Source organism: Lissotriton helveticus, chromosome 8 (genome assembly GCF_964261635.1).
Source record: "Lissotriton helveticus chromosome 8, aLisHel1.1, whole genome shotgun sequence".
Taxonomy (NCBI): Eukaryota; Metazoa; Chordata; class Amphibia; order Caudata; family Salamandridae; genus Lissotriton; species Lissotriton helveticus.
This window is the reverse complement of record NC_136069.1, coordinates 1458876773-1458897482: the sequence shown is the minus strand read 5'-3', so window position 1 is coordinate 1458897482 and position 20710 is coordinate 1458876773. Positions and strand designations below refer to the sequence as shown.

The 20710-nt window shown below is 43.5% G+C and overlaps 1 protein-coding gene across 1 annotated transcript in view; it reads left to right on the top strand.

Annotated features, from left to right (window-relative positions):
• Positions 1-20710, top strand: part of TIAM1 (TIAM Rac1 associated GEF 1) — a 444435-nt gene that overhangs the window by 255798 nt on the left and 167927 nt on the right. The window contains exons 8-10 of the mRNA XM_078658396.1: positions 11064-11210; positions 13874-13948; positions 17429-17599. Coding sequence (XP_078514522.1) covers positions 11064-11210; positions 13874-13948; positions 17429-17599 — 393 coding nt within the window. The remainder of the gene's footprint in view (positions 1-11063; positions 11211-13873; positions 13949-17428; positions 17600-20710) is intronic.

Sequence of the window (20710 nt, the reverse complement as noted above, 5' to 3'; positions counted from 1 at the left end):
GTGCAACAAAAATTGTCGCACTGGGCACCACCACTGTAAAACCAGCCTTGAGCTCCGGTATCAACCCGACCACCAGAGCCTGTACCCGCACCATCACCAGTACCTCCACTACTAGACGTGAAACCCCCAGGACCACCGCCTCAGCAATACAGCACCACCTCAAGTAGTAGTTCCTCAACCACAAGTAGCACCACGAGTGACACACAGCCACGAGTACTTCCACCACCAAAACTAGTACAACCAGTACTATTACCAGTACCGCCAGTTCAACCACTGCCACTCGACTGACCTGTAGCAGGCAGTCCACTGTAAGCAATGCAGGACTACAGTTCTCAGAATGTACGAGCTGACATTAAATAACAAAAGGAGCAGTGCTTCGCACATTGCCCCTCCCCCGGGGGTGAAGTGGGGGGGGGGCGACAAGATTGCCGGGGCAGTTCCCAGTCGGTCCCGAAAGGTGACCTCTGAACTGCTGTTCTTGATGCGCACATGAGCCGCACATAGTGGTGTTACGGTATTTTTTTTGACGCGACCTGATTTCTCAGAGGTGACTTTGATTGTCTATCCTTCCTGGATGCTTTGGTTTATTTTAATTCCCATCTCGCCCGGTAATTCAGAGCTAAGTGGAACAAATGCACATATTGCTCCTAAGCATCCCTAATGGGAATCTGCTTCCCTATCCCATGCAATATGTTCGACCTAAGGATCACAACTTGATTATTGTGTGATATCTTGGTTCGGCCAAGCTTATTTTGACTGGGGGTGGGGGAGGGATGGGGGAGACAGAAGGGAGAGGAATGCACCCTACATAACTGCTGTTTGAAGCTTCCGCAGCAGTTTCATCGGTACTGTATAAAGTGTCCATCTGCATGGCACTTACAAACATACTCCTTTGTAAGGTGCAAGGTTACCAAAAGCTTTTTTTTTAATTTTGTAATACAATCTACAAAAAAACCATTTAAAGCGTACATTACAGTACTGTGAACTCATGTGTTTGAGTTGCGACTGTTTGCAAAGTGCTTTTGTCTATTCTTTGAATGATGGGTGTCCAACATAGGTCCGAGAGGGGCAGATTCATCCTCCTGAGCTCGTCATGATATATATATATATATTCACTGAAAAAACCATAGGTTATAGACCATATATAGTTAGGAATTAGCATTTACAAAACCTTGAAAATTCACTGAAAAAAACCATAGGTTATAGACCATATATAGTTAGGAATTAGCATTTAAAAAACCTTATTTTACTCACACAAAACCATTGAAATTCCATATATAGTTAGTTGCACTAACTATATATCGCGCACCCGCAATCCACTGCTGATCATGTCACATATTACATCATTCATGACATGGTCAGTGACATCACTGATGACATCACTGATGACATCTCAAATGACATCACTGATGACATCTCAAATGACATCACTGATGACATCACTGATGACAACATCCAGTGACTATGTTTCTGTAAAGTTAAAATATGTCTTACATATTGAAGAATGAGTGGATGTATAAGTGTCTGGATGAAGGATTTAGTAGGTGCATGCCTGACTGTATGAGTGAGTGATTAAATGTGTCTCACTGAGTGCATGGGTTAGTGACTAAACTGTCTTAATTTGTGCATCATTATGTCTGTTGTTCTGTAAACTGCTGCATGTGTTGATCAGTAGCTATATGAGTAACTATATGGGTTGATTGGTTGCCCAAGTATTTGTATGGGAGACTGAGTGTGTGTGTGGGTGGCTGGGAGGTGTATGACTCTGTGCATAGATGTGTGAGCAGTTGATTCACTAGATGTATGGGTTCAAAAGTGCATGTGGAAACAGCTGTATGGGCGGTTGACTGTGTGCATGAGTGTATTGGTGAGTGAATGGATATCTCAGTGCTGCATGTCAAAGTAAGTACATATGCAAAACACAGTACATGTGAGAGTTGACATATATAAATAACTGTGCATAAGAGCCAGTGAATGTGTGAGTGGCTGTATGGATCACTGTGAACTTGTATCAGGGATTGTATAATAGAGTAAATATGTGTTAGTATATGTTTGAATAAGTAAGGTGTGTATAACTGTATAGTTGAGGAAATGGAGGTGTGATTGATTCTTTGCATGACTGACTAGGTGTGTGAGTAACTCCATGGATGAGTGACAGTCTGTGAGTGTCTGTTTACACTGAGTGTATCTAAGGTTATATTAGAGTCTGAAGAGGTTCATCGTATTATCACATGAATGATGTCATCAGTGATGTGATCAGTAATGTCAAATGAGATGTCATCAGTGATGTCATCAGTGATGCCATTTGAGATGTCATCAGTGATGTCATCAGTGATGTCATTTGAGATGTCATCAGTGATGTCATCAGTGATGTCATTTGAGATGTCATCAGTGATGTCATCAGTGATGTCACTGACCATGTCATGAATGATGTAATATGTGACATGATCAGCAGTGGATTGCGGGTGCGCGATATATAGTTAGTGCAACTAACTATATATGGAATTTCAATGGTTTTGTGTGAGTAAAATAAGGTTTTTTAAATGCTAATTCCTAACTATATATGGTCTATAACTTATGGTTTTTTCAGTGAATTTTCAAGGTTTTGTAAATGCTAATTCCTAACTATATATGGTCTATAACCTATGGTTTTTTCAGTGAATTTCAATGGTTTTTTAATAGCAAATATCATAAGCTGTCGAATGTCAAGTACGTGGTAAGTGAAAACATTTTCGTGTTTATGCACACTGATCTGCTTTGAATGGTGCCCCCCCCCCTCATTTCTATTAGGAGTACTCTCTCTTTGCAGATAGTGAAAGGTAGTTAACGCAGGCCTTTGCCCCCGTTGTAATCCGTCGTGCCTGCTTCTCTCTCCATTTGATTGATTGTTATCCAAGTATTTACTGTTTTAGAATTAGTTCTCTTTGGTTCATTCTCTATTTACAAACAAACACAGAGTCGCAATACTCTGTTTAGTCTTTGCAGATAACGAAAAATCGTGTAAAAAAAAAAAGAAAACGAATCGAGTAAAATCAGTAGGCCACTAATGGGATCTCTTTTTGACCTCGCTAAAATAGAAACATTAGGAACAACCCCTCATGACAAATACAAAACTAGTGAGATGAACTGAACTCCACACAATGATGGCTGCAAAACAGCTCGGCTCCGCCACCCACCCCGCCCAAAATAACGATAAAGAGCGGCTGCCATGATTGGTTGCGGAATGGCCACAACGGAGCTACGAAATGGTGCTGCTCTCATGCTAACCCCAGCTTCAGTCTGAAACATCCAGAAACACTGTAGACTACCAATTCGATCAGTTCCGGTAGCGCCCCAATGTAACCCGGTAGAGAAGAACTAGCCCTCCCCTCTTTGACTGATGGTTCTTGTTGCCTGTCCCTTCTGTTGTCATTTAACAGAACTATTTAGCCTGCTGAAAGGGGTTGTGTTCCGACCGCTGGTTGGTGGAGACATTTTGACTATATTCTGGACCTGCGTTGTCGCGTAATGCGTCATATGACGCGCCGCGTTAGCGCATCCGGAAGTCATCCGGGGCGCGCAGCGCGTAACGTAAGCATAACAAGTCATGTGACTTGTTAATAAAACTTTTCATTGGTTCATTTTACTTTTCTTATTGTAATGATGAAAGGCTTGGTCATATCACCTAAAAATTACGCTTTTCATTACTTCCGAACATTATTTTTTCTTAAATATATGTTATAATGTTCCAGGCTAATGTACTTTCCCGGAAATTTTACAACTGTCCTGCAAGTAAAATATATTCTTTTTTCGAGAAAAAGAGCGTTTCTTCGTCCCATGACGGAGCCGTTGAGCAAAAGAGGGTCGACCTGCTGTCTTAGTCGCCGATACGCCTGAATATGAGATTCTTATCGATCACTTTATGTTGCAGGAATAGAAAACACAACAGCCCATGACCATTTATCTTTACTGCGTTCCTTCGTATTATACCTTTTACCCTTCATGTAATTGGTCTGCTTTATTTCACTTGCCTTTTAATGATTCTAAAACAGTGACTATTATTAAAAACTTTACCAATGTATATACTACTACCATGTTTTCTTTTAAAAACCTTTATTGTGAAAATTTCATTATACAAATACGAGCCTATAACCACGTGGGCCTGCCACGGAGCAAACTGTAATCGTATATGATGAATAGACATTTACACTGTAGAGGAACGTAACGGGCGGGCCATTAGGTTGCAAGAACTAAGGTGTCTAACAGTTACGGAATCGGTGGACGTACATTTTATAATTAAAATACGACAGGGCCAGTTACAATAAAATTATCTAGATATACATTTGCGGGCAAGTACCATGGGTGACGTTAATTCGAACTTTCAACAGTACAGTAATCAATAACACATCAGAACTTAATATCAATAGGGATGTCGAAATATTCAATCAATTCTCGTCCCTGCCCGCCATGTGCTTCAAAACTGCATACGTATCTCGTGATTTCAAGGTTCTGCAACCAGTACACAACAAGGAGTTACGAGTCCCATTTATTCCGGCGCCATTTTGGGCGAGGACGGGCAGGTCCAGGATATAGTCAAAATGTCTCTACCAACCATCGAATATGATGATGTTCATATGCTGTATTTATTAGAGTAACACTCATCTGTCCACATGAAATTAATTTACCACAATCTAAACATGTCATTTTAATCTTTCCAAAGTTCTTCTAAATATTTGGGACCGTTTCCCTTGCCTCTGAAGCTCTCAGTGCCACTTCTTTGATGAATGTACTAGCAGGTCAGGGGTTCTCCTCCAAATCTCTCTTTTATGCAGCACTATAATTAATTGGTGCCACCTCTCCATATGACGATGCATGGTATAGTTACCACAACTATATTTTTTTTCGGTTCCTCTGGAGAGTTCATCGTGGCAGATGAAGCGTGTAACGTACCGGGCATTTACCTTTTTTTGCATGTACAGGAAAGGAAAAAAAAATCGAGCGTCCGAGTTCTAAGGTGTCCCAGGGCCATTTTAGTGGACCAGGCCCAAATCCAAAGAACAGGCCGCCATTTTGAGAGTCCTCTTGCAGCCGCCTGTCGCTGTAGCATCAACAGCAGCCGAAACTCAGCTGAATGGCAACTGAAACGGTAAAGGGGCGCCCCACTACAGCAGACGAGCCTCCACCTAGGAAGGCCCATTCACGCCGGCTTCCCCCCCCCCCCCCCCCTTCGGGCACCCCACGCCGTTATTCGGAGCAGTATTGTAGGATGGCCACACCAGTGCGGCAACTTGCTAGACATCACCCCGGTGGTAACCGAATCTCAACGCCTTGTGGTGTCTTCTATTCAGAAAACATTGTTATGCTGCCTTCGACCTATTCGCCGCAAGTGCGCACACAACTCAACTGCATAGCTTGCTAGACACCACCTCGGTGCCATCCGGATCTTGGAATGTCAGCTCCTTTTGGTGTCTTCTCTTCAGAAAATATTGTTGCGCTGCCTTTGGCCCCATTCGCACATCGGTCCGCAACTTAGACATCACCTCGGTGCCATCCGGATCTTGGCATCTCAGCGCCTTGTGGTGTCAGTCAGAAAATATTGTTGCGCTGCCTTTGGCCCCATTCGCACATCAGTCCGCTACTGACACCATCTCACAGGCCAACAGGGCGCCCCACGCCGACTTTTACCATTGTAGGATGGCCACACCAGTGCCACAACTTGCTAGACACCACCTCGGTGCCATCCGGATCTTGGCATCTCAGCGCCTTGTGGTGTCTTCAAATCAGAAAATATTGTTGCGCTGCCTTTGGCCCCATTCGCACATCGGTCCGCTACTGACGCAAACTCACAGGCCAACGGGGCGCCCCACGCCGACTTTCAGCATTGTAGGATGGCCACACCAGTGCGGCAACTTGCTACACACCACCTCGGTGCCATCCGGATCTTGGCATCTCAGCGCCTAGTGGTGTCTTCTATTCCGAAAATATTGTTGCGCTGCCTTCGGCCCCATTCACACATCGGTCCGCTACTGACGCCATCTCACAGGCCAACGGGGCGCCCCACGCCGACTTTCAGCATTGTAGGATGGCCACACCAGTGCGGCAACTTACTAGACACCACCTCGGTGCCATCCGGATCTTGGCGCGTTGTGCTGCCTTCGGCCTATTCGCACATCGGTCCGCTACTGACGCAAACTCACAGGCCAACGGGGCGCCCCACGCCGACTTTCAGCATTGTTGGATGGCCACACCAGTGCGGCAACTTACTAGACACCACCTCGGTGCCATCCGGATCTTGGCGCGTTGTGCTGCCTTCGGCCTATTCGCACATCGGTCCGCTACTGACGCAAACTCACAGGCCAACGGGGCGCCCCACGCCGACTTTCAGCATTGTAGGATGGCCACACAAGTGCACCTTACTAGACACCACCTCGGTGCCATCCGGATCTTGGCGCGTAGTGAAGCTGCAGCAGCTGCAAATAAGCTTCAGACAGTGTTACAACCGCTGCTCAGAACTCTCAACTATGACACCACCTCGGTGCCATCCGGATCTTGGCGCGTTGTATTGCCTTCGGCCTATTCGCACATCGGTCCGCTACTGACGCCGCCTCACGTGCCAACGTATTTTCTCCGCATTTTATACCCTATGCCGCATAACAGGTCATGTGACTTGTTTATAAAACTTTTCATTGGTTCATTTTACTTTTGGTTTCCTAATGATGGAAGGCTTGATCATATGACCTAAAAACAACACTTTTCATTGGATGAAAACTTTTTTTTTTCCCCAAACGATGAAAGCCCCACCTTGTTTCTGGATGTTTCAGACTGAAGCTGGCGTCAGCATGAGAGCACCACCATCTCGTAGCTCAGTCGTGGTCATTCCGCGAGCAATCATGGCAGCCGCTCCCCACCAGAAGCCTGCAGGAGTCGGGGCCCCCAAAACTTTTGATGAATTCTCAAGGCGGAGGGGACGCTTTCGAGAATGGGGTCCAAGACCTAGCAGACAAGCGTCTGATTTCCAAGGTGTCCCAGGGCCATTTCAGTGGACCAGGCCCAAAAAGGAAACAGCCTGCCGCCATTTTGAGAGTCCTGTGACAGCCGCCTATCGCTGCACCTCAAGAGTGGGCGCAACTCAGCTGAATTGCGGCTTTTGACACAGTGGACCAAAAACGGACGGAATGGCAACTGAAACGGTAAAGGGGCGCCCCACTACAACAGATGACACTCCACCTGGAGAGGCCCGTTCACGCCGCCTCCCCCGGGCGCCCCACGCCGTTATTCGGAGCCGCATTGTAGGATACCAAAACCAGTGCGGCAACTTACTGGACATCACCTTGGTGCCATCGTTCTGCTGCCTTGGAACTATTCGCACAACAGTTTGCTACTGATGACCCACCCCCCGCGACGCCCCACGCCGTTATTTGCTGGGTGGCAACTTACTAGACATCACTTTCGTGTCATCTAGATTTCAGCGCGTTCTGCTGCCTTGGAACTATTCGCACAACAGTTTGCTACTGATGACCCACCCCCCGCGACGCCCCACGCCGGAAATCTGGACGTTGTGCTGCGTTGGGACTATTCGCACAGCCGACCGCTACTTCGTTGTTTTTCCCTAAAAATGTTTATATGTTATTACTATTTTTGTTTTCTTGTATATATTTATAAATTATTAAAGTTTTATAATCTTACTACTTTGTCGGAGTGCTATATATTTTTAATGTGACACATAATTGTAAAAACTTTGATGTACAAAGAGTCATCCCTGGAATCTTCCGCTTCAGGCTCGGTCCCCTCCCCAATCACAATACAGGATGGTTTTCAGATAATAGCAACGCTTCTGCTGTGACGGATCTCATCGAGTGTGGGCCTTGATCTACTATAACTCCTTTGAAGAGGGGTGATTCTTTACAGCTGTGGCCATAAACTACATCTGCAGGGCTAGCTGATACCCTAGGACCAGCCTGGACAATCGGACACAGAGGAAAAGGAGTGTCAGAGGGTGCGGTAGTGAATAGGGCGAAAGGGAGGTGTCGGGCGGGCACAGGGTGTGATTCTCAGGGAAGAGCAGCGCAGATGGGGGGAGGTTTATTACCCATGCATAAGACAGAGAGCGGGGGTGACCACTGCCTGGGGGAGATGCTTGCGAGGGTGGGGAGCCATGCTAAGGATCGACAGCGTGCACAGAGTGGGTCTGGTCAAGGCATCTAAAATGGCTGCCGTGCACGACAAAAGTGTGGCATTTGAAAAAAGACAAGATGGCGCAGACAATGTTTTTCAACACTTCCTGATTTCCTTCGAATCGAACGTTAACAGACGTTGGGGCATATTACCAAAGTTAAGCGATATTTATCCCTAACGATGCTTAGCAACGATTTTTTTACCGTCAGAAATTATCGCAGATAAACCTTGCTATTATCAAGGTTTATCGCAAATACGATAAAAAACGACCGCAATGCATTAATATCGCTGAAAACTCAGCGATATTCATGCATTACCGAGCTAATGCTCTTAGCCATGTTATCCACCTCCCATTGGATAACATGGCTAAGAACTGCTCAGGGCAGGTGGTAGCTTTTGGAGATATTCGCGCTTATCTCGAATATTTCCAAAAGTTGATAATAGGAGATAGCGATGTTAGCGACTGTTTCCAGTCGCTAACATCTTGGCATGCCCACTTTGCATGTCATTAGTGATAAATATCACTCACATGCAAAGTGGGGCCCAAGATGGTCGCTATCTTCTACTAGCCGTCGCTAACTGGTGTTAGCAACAGCTAGGTAATACACATATAATTTTATCTCCGCGAAGCGGAGCGCTGTTACAGATATATATCTTGTTTTTGAACGTTAATTTCTCAAAATGCACTGAAGCACATATATTGAGACCTAGCAAAGGCACATCGGGCTACCAGTCCCTACAATTTTGCCAAGTTTCGTGCAAATCCATTCAGCTGTTCGATCCTACCGAGAGACAAGATGGCGGCCGCTACGGACTGTTTGGAATGTTTACAGACACCGGAGAGCCAATCAGCTTCGCTTCGCAAAGCTCCGTAACGCGAAAAGTACGCGAAGCGGTGCGCTGTTACAGATATATATCTTTTTTTGAACGTTAATTTCTCAAAATCCACTGGAGCACATATATTGAGATCTAGCAAAGGCACATCGGGCTACCAGTCCCTACAATTTTGCCAAGTTTCGTGCAAATCCATTCAGCTGTTCGATTATTATTATTTTTTTTTTTGCCCCGCGGGGCCCTTTTAAAACCTCCACATCAAACCTAAACGGTCAGGGAGGATCTACTATGCCCCCTTATGGTCATTTGCCCCTTCGGTTTGGCCTCCGCTTGTCTCTCGATCCTACCGAGAGACAAGATGGCGGCCGCTACGGACTGTTTGGAATGTTTACAGACGCCGGAGAACCAATCAGCTTCGCTTCACAAAGCTCCGTTGCGCGAAAAGTACGCGTCCTGGAGCGCTGCCCGGTCCGCTGTTACAGATATATCTTTTTTTAAACGTTAATTTCTCAAAATCCACTGTAGCACATATATTGAGACCTACAAAAGGCACATCGGGCTACCAGTCCCTACAATTTTGCCAAGTTTCGTGCAAATCCATTCAGCCGTTCGGGCTAAAAGTGAGGCCGACCGCCCTATGGAAAACTCAATGTTAAAAACACGTTTTGGGACCCCCCTTTTTTCTCGGCCCCCCCTTGACGAACCCCCCCCAAATTTTCAAGGGCTACTCAGAAACAAAATGTGCCATTTTCCTGAAAATTTCAGCCAATTCCGTCCACAAACGCCAAAGTTATTAGACATAGAATTTTCAAAAATCCCATAGAGAAAAAATCCTAACTATATATACCTACTGGCGACCGCCAGTAGGTAATATATATATATATATATATCAGTCTGACGCTTTTTGGATCCTTGTGTTTATAGCCCTTTTCACTTTTCATCACTGGCATTTAATTTGTCTTTGAGAAGAAAGGTGGTGATGATGACAGAGTAATGGCTGCTTTCAGTGGTTGCGTGCACTAAGGAAAGTTATTCAAGAAGACATACCTTGCTCTTTAGAGTGCCGAAGCAGCCTCTAGAGAAATCTTTACAAAAAAGTCTCTTCTATTTCTTTAATCACTCCATCGCTTTTTTTTTTTTTTAGATTATCACCGACCCGCATTATTTGTTTTTCGGAGTATGAACGTGGCGCACACTCACTTCATTCTGATCTTGACCCTGTGCGGCAATAATCGTGACCTTGAAGCCACTCTTTCTGGACATAAGCTATCATCTTAAATGTTAATGCCTAGCAATTGAGTGTTGGTGTATTTCATGGATATATGCAGGCATTGATACCCATGCTTTGCATGGGTATTTATTTATTGTGTTTGTGTAGCGCTCACTCTCACCAAAGATTCTTCTGAGCGCTGTAAGGGAGCGAGGGGGATAGAGTAATCTTTGACATGAACATTTGGAAGGAGAGGGTAGTCACTAGTCGGAATGTCTGTCTGAAGAGAAAAGTCTGCATCTTTTATCTGTATTTTCTAAAATCATAAGATAGTTGTTGCAGGTTCACTTTAAGCGATATTGCCCAAAAATATAATGTGGTACTGAGGTTTGTGTTTACATTTCGCAAAGTGCAGCAGAGAAAAAAATGAATGCATCTTTGTTGCTGTTTAAAAGGCCTCTGTTAGACCCTGAAGGGAGCACTATGGAATTAAAGGATGGCACAAAGATATCTGTGACTCACGTTATTAGGGGCCAGTATGCTAAACAGTTACATTGATGCTACATAAGAACACTCATTTCGAGAAACTTTTTACTCAAAAAGAAAGTATTTTGACCCATGGGGGGCCCTATTGTTCCAGTTATAGTCTGTGACATGCATAATATAAGTTCTGTTGAACATAAAGGCGTTCAATTTCAACTTTGGGGCCATTGAAGAAATCCCCAAAATATCGTCAAGTTTTAAACGTTGAAAAGTTGGCATAGAGGGGTGGGCTGGTGCGTGGGTATTTTTTTTAATTCACTGACTAATTCTGCATGGAATCTGACCATATCACATTTCCATCTTGCATCTGGTGTTGCTACAGGTAGCAGCTCGTACCGGAGAGGCTGCGGTGAGGCGAAGAACGCAGGCGATGTCAAGATCAGCAAGCAAGCGGAAGAGCAGGTTCTCCTCTCTTTGGGGTCTGGATACAAGCTCGAAGAAAAAGCACGGCCGGCCAAGTATTAACCAGGTGAGACTGATCAGTAGCTCCTTGTATGTCAGGTCCTCTCAACTCCATGTTCAGGGATCCTGTCAGACATATTTAGTGTGTGCAACCAGACCTAATGAGTGGCCTCCACACAACGTAGACCAGTTGTATGAGCGAGAGATGATACAAAACTACTAGTTACTTGACAACTATCTGTACAAATATAAAAAATGCAACAAATATCGTCACATAGAAGTTAGCCGAATCACCGCTGTAATTTGTAGAATATGATTCACATCGAACAAATTCTGAAGAAGCAGATTGAAGACATCGTGGGAGGACAGAAATCATGGTGAGCTTCAATCTGTGCAGGCAGATACCAAAGCTGCTGCAGACCTGCATGCCAACAATTTGAACTATACATAAATACGTGCATACTTTGTGAGAGACGAAAGAAAAAATAGAGATAGGGTAAAAAAAAGAGAGGCGTTGATAAAGTCACACATACATATCGAAATGACGAAGAGTAATTTATTTGTGGAAATAAACCCCCTAAAGCACAGTTCCTACAGCCGTCTACACATCTGAGAATCATAGAACTTGAAGACTTAGGACCACAAACCAGTGGGGCATGAAACTGATCATAAACAGTGTCCGCATATTAATGAAGCAAGACGTTGACTGCATAACAAGGAAAACAAGTACACCTGCTAGAGCACCCAAATATTGACATATTTAAAATTTGCATTGTTTTAGCTTGCACTATTCCCTTTTGTACTTGGATAATGGTCAGAGATAAAATGATGTCAACCAGAAGAAAGAAGGTTATCACTTTTAACTGTTTTATAAATTTGCTACATGGTTGTTATTTTAGAGCTGCTTGGAAGCTTTTGGCTAAGTGCTTTTTGATGAGCAACCTGGCCTAGAAGGCGATTTCGGATAATCATTGGGCCGTTTATATCTCTAGGGTGCATTACCATGTCAATAAGGATTCCCAGCTCCCTCGCTTTGCTCAACGAATCTCAAATGGCATATCTGCCTTTGTTACTAAAGTAGCCAACATTATTTTATACTGCTAACTGTCATACATGGTTAGCCCAGAGAACCTCACAAATACTCTTCTGACATCTAATTCTGTTTGATAGGCCATAGTATTATACCTTTTCTCTAATTACTCTGTTTGGCTGGTGGTGATCCACCAGTGGAATGGAAGGGTTGTCTCTTTGTCCCTGCATTAAGGGAGACCAATGCTATTGATCCAGAAAATTACAGGATCCTTTCTATGCTGTGTCCATCTGGTATTTTCTTTGCCAGAAATCTGATTATCCATTTGGCAGACTCCCCATCTTTCATGAGGACGGGCTTCTGCAGAGGAATGTACACGGGGCACACGGTAGCGCTCACACTTCTGGCAAGCAGAGCTCTGGAGGGAGCTGCATTGCGCTGGCATTGAGCATTTGTGTACTTTTTCAAATTGTTTGAAAATTGGGATGTGATGCATTTCTCTTGCCACATCTGGGGCACACATTAAAAGAGGTATCCATGCCATGAATTCAGTGAAGCCTTGTTGGCATGAAACAATCTAAATGGATGCAGATCAGTATTTGAAGCTAATAATGACTCCACCCGAACAATACACCTCTAGGTTCATGTCTCTTGACACACCCTATTGCTTTCACTCTACTAAGGTTACTGCAGTCAAGTTGTCTGTGAATCTCCAAGGAAGATGTGGGCCCCAGCTAGTCTGGGGTTCCATTGCCTCACGTGTGTGCCACATACACCTGCTCCCTCCTGCAGGACATCTCTCCTACTCAGTGTCTGCATGGTGGGGATGACAATGGACCGAGTGTGACTTTTGAGACAAGGCTCAGTACATTTATGCGGCTGATACATCATGAAATGGAATTTTTAGACACATGGTTAGTGTAGACTTGCTGAATGCGTCTGTGAGTCACTGACAATCCTGATGCCTGGCTTGACGAAGATGATGATTCCCAATCCAAGGCCTTAGCTCAGACTTTACCTCTGCACTGCCACTACTCTCAGGCTAAGACCCATGCTTCTTGAATACAATTAAAACACTTCGGGCAGCGTCTACTGGGAAACCCTTTAACAATCTAATGTTAAATGAAAGTAAAACAAGACTACAACATCCAGAATGCATTAGGTTATCATACAAAGGTCCAGTACTGGAAACGGTGTTCAAAATGGCCCGGTTGCCTTAATTGCCAAGTAGCGTGACATCCCTAACTTTGAATGTAGCTATATAAATTCCCAAAGGACTGATAGAGTAGGCCTTGCTTTTCTCAGGAATGTGATTTTGGTTGATTATTAAGGTAGAATATTGTGAAATAGGTAATTGTTTTTCACAAATGATGGGAGGCACAAATGCTGGTATCAAAATTAAGTGTGCAAATCTTCCACTTGACATTATTTGTGGTAAACGCTACTTCATGCTTCTGTGCCCATCGTGATAAAATATAGTTATCTTACGCATCTACCTGACCAGCACTTGGTGCACAGCCGCAAGTATAGGCAAAGTACAAAATCTACACAAAATACTGCTTTTCTCTTGGCACAAACATTCTTTCGTTGTTGCTTTGAAATTTGTGCTTAAGCCTTTGTTGAATAATTTGTTAACTTTTATACGGTCTGTAAAATAAGCACAGAGATCCTGCTTTTAACGAGGTTTCCTTTCTGTGCAGGTGTTCGGTGAAGGCGTGGAATCGGTAAAGAAATCCTTGGAAGAAATATTTGATGACACAATGTCTGAAGACAAGGTAAATTGTTTTATTAAAAAAGGTTTTCATAAGCTGGACTGTCCAGTTCATCCAGTGCGGTGGTTGGGGGTGATGGGCAACAACATTCAGTTATGTGGATTGGGGCTTATTTTCAATGAGCCAAAATGAGAGCTTGGATGAAGAGAAAGATATAATCAGTATGGACAGGAGAAAGTAGGGCTGAAAACCCCATACGTGTGAGATGGGAAATGAAGGGCGTGGAAGGAAGAGCATGACGTGGAATCGAGACTAAGTATCCCTGGTTTTGGATAACCCCAGCACTCAGCAGGATATTTGGTCCTATTATTTATGTGGATTTTTTAAAACAAATTAAGCACTAAATTCATCTCTCACTGATGTGGACAAGACTGGGCAAAAAGACCCCTCCCCAAAAAAACAAGCGTGGTAGTTAAACATTCATTTGGTCGAATCCTCAAACTCGTTCTGTATTGATAGCGACGTGTAGGCAGTAAGGCATGTAAAAAGATGAATACATACTAATCATAAAACTGTATTGCTAATCATACCAGCTATAATCTAGATGATGAAGTCCCTGGATAACCTCACAGCAGGGGGTTATAAGCAGGTGAAGGAGGGCTGGATCTATGCCGATTTCCAGGACAAGCCCTTGCATTAAATGTATATAAATCACAATAATAATCATTTACATGGAGATAATCCTGAAAAAATTGGTATGTGGTCAGATGCACCCGATTCTACTTTGGACATTCGTGCATTAAAGGGATTAACGTGGGCGTTTCACTTCGCTATCTTTTGACCGAATGCCTGTGGTGGCTTCAATGATGAATCGTACATGGTCCTACACACTCCATCTTTTACTTATGCTGTAGGTAGCTTGAATGCTGTTTTTGCCATTCCAGGTGCCTGCTGTACCACTTTACATTGCAGCAAATTGTCAGATGGGATACTTGTGTGGTACCAAAGGTCTAGGACATCGCTTCATAAACCTATTCTTGCTTCGGACTTCCTTGCTTAGCAGCCGGTTATAGAATGATGCTCTGGTCTCTGGTCAAGGTGAGACGTTTAGGTGAGGCGATCTTAGAATACTGCTCGTTACTTACTTAGTCTGTAATTAAATGGAAGACGCAAGATTGCATAGTGTTTACTTTTCACTAAGTTACAAATAGCATAAAACAATCCAGTCCAAATCCTGCCAGTTCGTATATTATGGGACGCTTAAGAAAACATTACAGAGCAGTTCAGTAGCTGGACACTCTTGCCAGTTCTGGACTGTTGTGTGATAGCTTATCGCATTCTGGGTGTTGTAGTCTTGTTTTGCTTCCACTGAAGTAATGAGTCTAACACACCTGAAATCAGTGATCTGCAGGTGAAACGTTCAGGTCCAGCGACTGCGTCTGTAATGAATGGGAATGAGATGTTGACCCTATCCATATGTTATGTGAACACCATATGGTGCACGAGGGTCTGCAGAGCAGGTATATCTGAGACTAGTCCTTTTCGGTCAGACCTGCTTGTGGCACAATTTTAAAAGTGCCCAGTGGTTGCACATCTGCCGGAGTGGCACACAGTAGATCATCCATGGCTGTGTCACATCTGTTTTCCACAAAAATACTCCAAGACTGGTTATTAATGAATAAATTAAACCCAGAATGAATATTTGGTGACCAAATAATCTTTTCCTACACTTTAACAGGGTTCCCATGTTTGGGATTGGGAATGTTCGGTCTAAAAAATTTGGTATCCAGTTCGCAGTCACCAAAAGCAGGTAAACGCTTAAAAATGCTACTTACCACCGCTGTGGGACTCCTACAGGTTGGGCTTCCTCCGTAACAGTATGGGGTTTCGCAACTGGGATAACATTGGCATTTCAGTGGTGGGGGACCTCTGGAAGGGTGGTAAGGTGGTTGAATTTTCCCTCCTCCAAGCACAGTACGAGATGGCTCACAAAGAGAAGTTTAGATATCTCCAGATCAGACACGCACTCCAGTCAGTTATACATACTGATACCGATTTACCGTAATCCTCCCCTCTGGAAGATAGGCTTCTGACGGAACATATGCCCGATAGAGCTACTTCCCTAACCTACCGGAAATTGATAAATAACCTCCCTGATATGACATCGACACTAAGGTTGCAATGGGCTGGAGACGTGGGTGACTTTGACGAGTCTGAGTGGCAGGAGGCCCTTTCGTCCCCCCGAGAAACAGCCATACCCTCGAGGTTGCAACTGGTGCAACTCAAAATATTGCACCGCACGTATCATACTAGAACGACGTTATTCAAGATAGGCTCCACCACACATAAATATTGCTTGCGACACTGTGGGGAGGAGGGGACATTCTATCATACCATATGGGACTGTAAGCACGTAGCGGCATACTGGGTGGCAGTAATGCGTACCATTTCCCAGACTTTGGGAATTTCCCTGGTGCCCGAACCCCGTCGTTGCTTGTTGAATGTGTGGGAATCAAATGACTTGAATCACCATCAACAGGATTGGGTAGTGTTGGGCATGATGATGGCTAAACGTAACGTTGCCTTATTATGGGGCTCAGAAGCACCGCCTACCCTCCGCAAGTGGTGCAAGGATATGGATGAAGCAATGGTAGCGGAGAAGTCGGTGTTTATACATCGAGGGTTCTCTAAGAAGTGGGAGAACATTTGGGGGGCTTGGAATAAGTTTAAATGGTAACATCTGTGAGCCTCCGAACTTAACAGAAGATGATAGTGCCTCGGAGTGATACGGTCCAGTTATGTACAGATTTTCGATGCTGATGTGTCAATTCCTATATACTGTATATGTAACTTATGACGTGAACAAGGCTGCTTTGCTTTTCTGATCCATACATTGCATACTAATTCCTATGTATGTTTTATTGCCCTATTTTGTCTTAATAAAAATATTTAAAAAGAAAAATGCTACTTACCACCCTTAAAGGTGCCAAGAAACATGTAGTACTGGCTCTAAAGAAATACTGAAATGTTACCAGCTGGCTGGGGCCTTTCAAACTGGATCTGGTTGACAGAAACTGAGCTGTGTTCAAAGGAGCGAACACTGAACAATGATGTAGAACAAATATCAGTTAGTATTTGAAATCTCTTTCAGAATTGTAAAAATGGTCTCCAAAGTTAGTTTTAAACCCCATATTCAGATACTGGATTTTCCTCAATAGGGTAGTTTCGCATGCGGAATGACCGGGAAAAACACCACGCAGACGGGTTTGGATTGTTGCCTACTTTCAGGCATTTTTTGTTCTGGAGGAGTAATTTTGCTGCGAAACTAGATACATTTCCAAATCCGTGTCATGAACCTGGGTCTGCAGTGGTCAATGCTGGAGGCTTTCCTAGTCCAAGATGAATCAGAAATAGCATAGGGATGCTGTTCTGCACTACCTTAAATGCCAAAGCCTCCATTGTGTGTCTGCAGTATTTCCTTGTGTACCCATGTAGCACTGCATTACCTTGAACTGCTTTGGTGCTCTTCATTTTGTTGTCTAGATGGAAAAGGATGTGTCGTTGACAAATGTCCATCAGCACAATCACGAGACCGACATGTGGGTCCAAGAATACCTAACTCCATCCTGGGTGTGTCTGCCAAATGACCAGCCGGTGCTTGCCATCATCCACCCGGAATACACCGCAAGAGATGCTCTCGACACAATCTGCAAGGTAGAGAGAGAGATTTGCTTGGCTTTAATATTTTTAGTACTGTATGCTGCTCTGAAAACCTTTTTTCAGTTTAATACTTTTCCATATTATATGAGGCAGATGTAAAATATTAGATGGCTGGGCAAACTGATTAAATAAACCAGTTAATGCAACAGAGGCAGATGACTTGCTGCAAATATTGGTGACGTGGTATGAAAAAGAGAAGCCTTCTCACAAATGTATGAAGTTGACGCCTTGCTATGAAATGGATATCCCTATCTTTGAGTGTTTGTAATTGATCCAGCGGTCCCAGGAGTACAGGATTATGTTTAAAGCACAGCTGTAAACCAAAAGAGTTTTGATATGGTTGTGTAATTAGGTAAATACGTTTCCTCCATGTCTAGGACTCAATATTTCGATTCCCCTGTGGGGTTTCTTGTATAGCGGTAAAATGAATGTCATATTCCCCTCTAGTGGCATTTTTCTTTAAGATCCCAGAGCTTTGCAAGCAATGAAACCGTGGGGGAAATTGATTGAAGTGATGCCTGCTGAAAGCTCGGGCACTCCCCTGACAGCTCAGAGGCTGCCGCGCGCTCGTCACAGCCTGTTTTACAATTAAACCTTCTCAGTTGATGCGCTAGCATATAATATGTCCTTATTGGAAAGATGCTGAGGAAGAAAACATCTGTCTAGGGCAATTACCTGCCCGGTGGGTACCAAACGCAAGCTGCAGATTCCCGCTTCCGGAGCCGCTGAGGAGCCAAGCTTATGGCATCGCAGGATCCCGCGCATGAGGATGTAAGCAAGGCAGCGCGTGATTTTTTGGGTAGCATGGAATCAAGCTTTTCAAGGTACTTGACAGCCTCCCTCCAATTGCATGTCATGATGATGGTCTTTGTAGATGTGTCTGTGGACGTTTACCAAACATAGTCTTTCTTCTATCTCTTGCATCTCGCTTATTCTCTTTTCCTTTTTCTATTTTGTCTTTGTCATTTCACACCCAATTTGCCATCTGCCATCCGTGAGCCTGTCGAGTTCTGCTATGGTAAACATTTCAAGATCTTCATTTCATGTGCATTTTTTCATGTTTTAGTTTCTCTAAGGACTGTCACATTTTCCTTGATTTCCTGTTTCTAAATTTCGTGTGTCTATGTGTTGTCTAAATGTTCGCATCGTTGCATCACATATGCCATTGCCAATTTGTGTAAATAGCTGTTCTCTTCAATGACAGTTAAAGCACTTATAAAAAGAAACAGTGTCACCTAGTCAGAGAAGTAATGCTCCTGTATGTGATATGGTTATTGTTGAGATGAAGCTCTGATGCCATAGAGATTTCAATATTAAAATATGTATGTTTGTCATTTTTGTTTAATCGATTTCACACTTGCTCAGATGTACAAAAGCAAGTATTTAACACAATTGTTAATGAAACTAAGATATGTGAATTGCATATTAATAGCAACACGTTTCAGCTGCAGAATGTAAAGAAATGGTACAATCCGAAAAGATGTGAATACAATACAGGGACTCGCATTTATATAAACGTATGCTCTTTGGTAAGGCAGATATCATTTCTCCAGGTAGCATCTTTCTGTAGCATTTCCATGCAGCATAAATACTTTTCACGTTGTCTTTGTTATGTCTGATAGGCACACATACGTTAACTACATAACGCACACACATTGGGGGATGCAGAAGTGCGCACTCTGTTGTAAATAATTTCTACTAATTAAATGATTAAAAACAATAAAATACATTTTACTAATATAAACAATCAATTAAAGGAAATAATTGACTTAAAACCATTTATTGGCAACACTCGCCAAAAACTAGAATTTTAGAGCAATACGGAAATGTAGTGAAGTATATATTTTTTTGTTAGATATACAATGAGGTGCAAATGTCTGTCTGTCAATGACCCCACACACACAATTCAGACACACACCAGATCCAGGAAGAGGTGTGGCGCCGCGGCCAGGGCGACTGACGCTGGAATCTGGGGATCACGGTTCGATCCCCGGCTCCGGCGGCAGGTTAGCCCAGCACCATGTGACTCTGGGCAATAGCTTGCTTAATCTTCCCGACGGCCCCCAGCGCCTAGAGACCCTAACGGGCGATTGTGCGCTTTACAAATGTGGATTATTATTATTATTATTATTATTATCCAGCGTACATTGCAAATACTTTACAGTAAGAAAGGACGCAGGTCATCCAGTAGTCCCTGCGTGGCAAACACGTCCTCATGAAAGGCCCTAAAATGCAACAAAGAAGAATTATTATGCTCTGGTTCTTTATTGGTACTGCATGTCGCCATAGTCCTTAAAATGTCCGCCCCTTATGAGGATGCCACCCAGATTCATCTTGGCAGAGCACATTTCCAACTCTGGTCTTTTTAGCCGCAAAATCTTTGGCATCCGGTGTGCTGTCAGTAAAGTACTATTAAATGCCCCGGACTTCCAGAACACTTGTGGTGGTTTGTCAGATGGAAACCTAGGACTGGAAATATAGCGCCTCGACAAAATAGAGCTATGTGGTAATCCGCGACTCATTCAGAAACATTGCTGCATAACCTCTCATGAATAAAAATTATCATATTTTTTTTATTTAGCAGCTAAACTTTAAATAGCATTTACTTCCCCCTAATGACCATATGCTTACGTTGAGCTTATGGCATTATCAATCATTCACACAAAGTTTGGATGTTCTTTGGAATTTGAATGAAATGGTTTCGTGCAAAGATGGATTTTCACTGTTTCCCCATTCACTTATGATATTTGCTCATGCCACTAGTGCATTATATATGGAGTACCATTATCACATCAGCCGTGTTAGGGCAGCTCTGTTTAATTGTTTAGTGCAGTGCCTCACACGAAGAAATGCCATTTAGTTGTTTTCCTACTAATACCATGTAGTACATGCATTTTAAGCTTATACACTTGTTAGTGTTCTTAGGTCTGGGTTTTGATCGTACAGCTGCCAAACTATTCCAAACAATTGATATATAGTGAACTTTGGACCCCTCTAAGCCATTGGCTTTCTTCTACTGTTCTCTTTCAAACAATGGCTTGAGACTTTAACAATCGCGTCTTGGCTCAGCCCAGTGGACTGTACATCTCTCACCAAATGTTACTG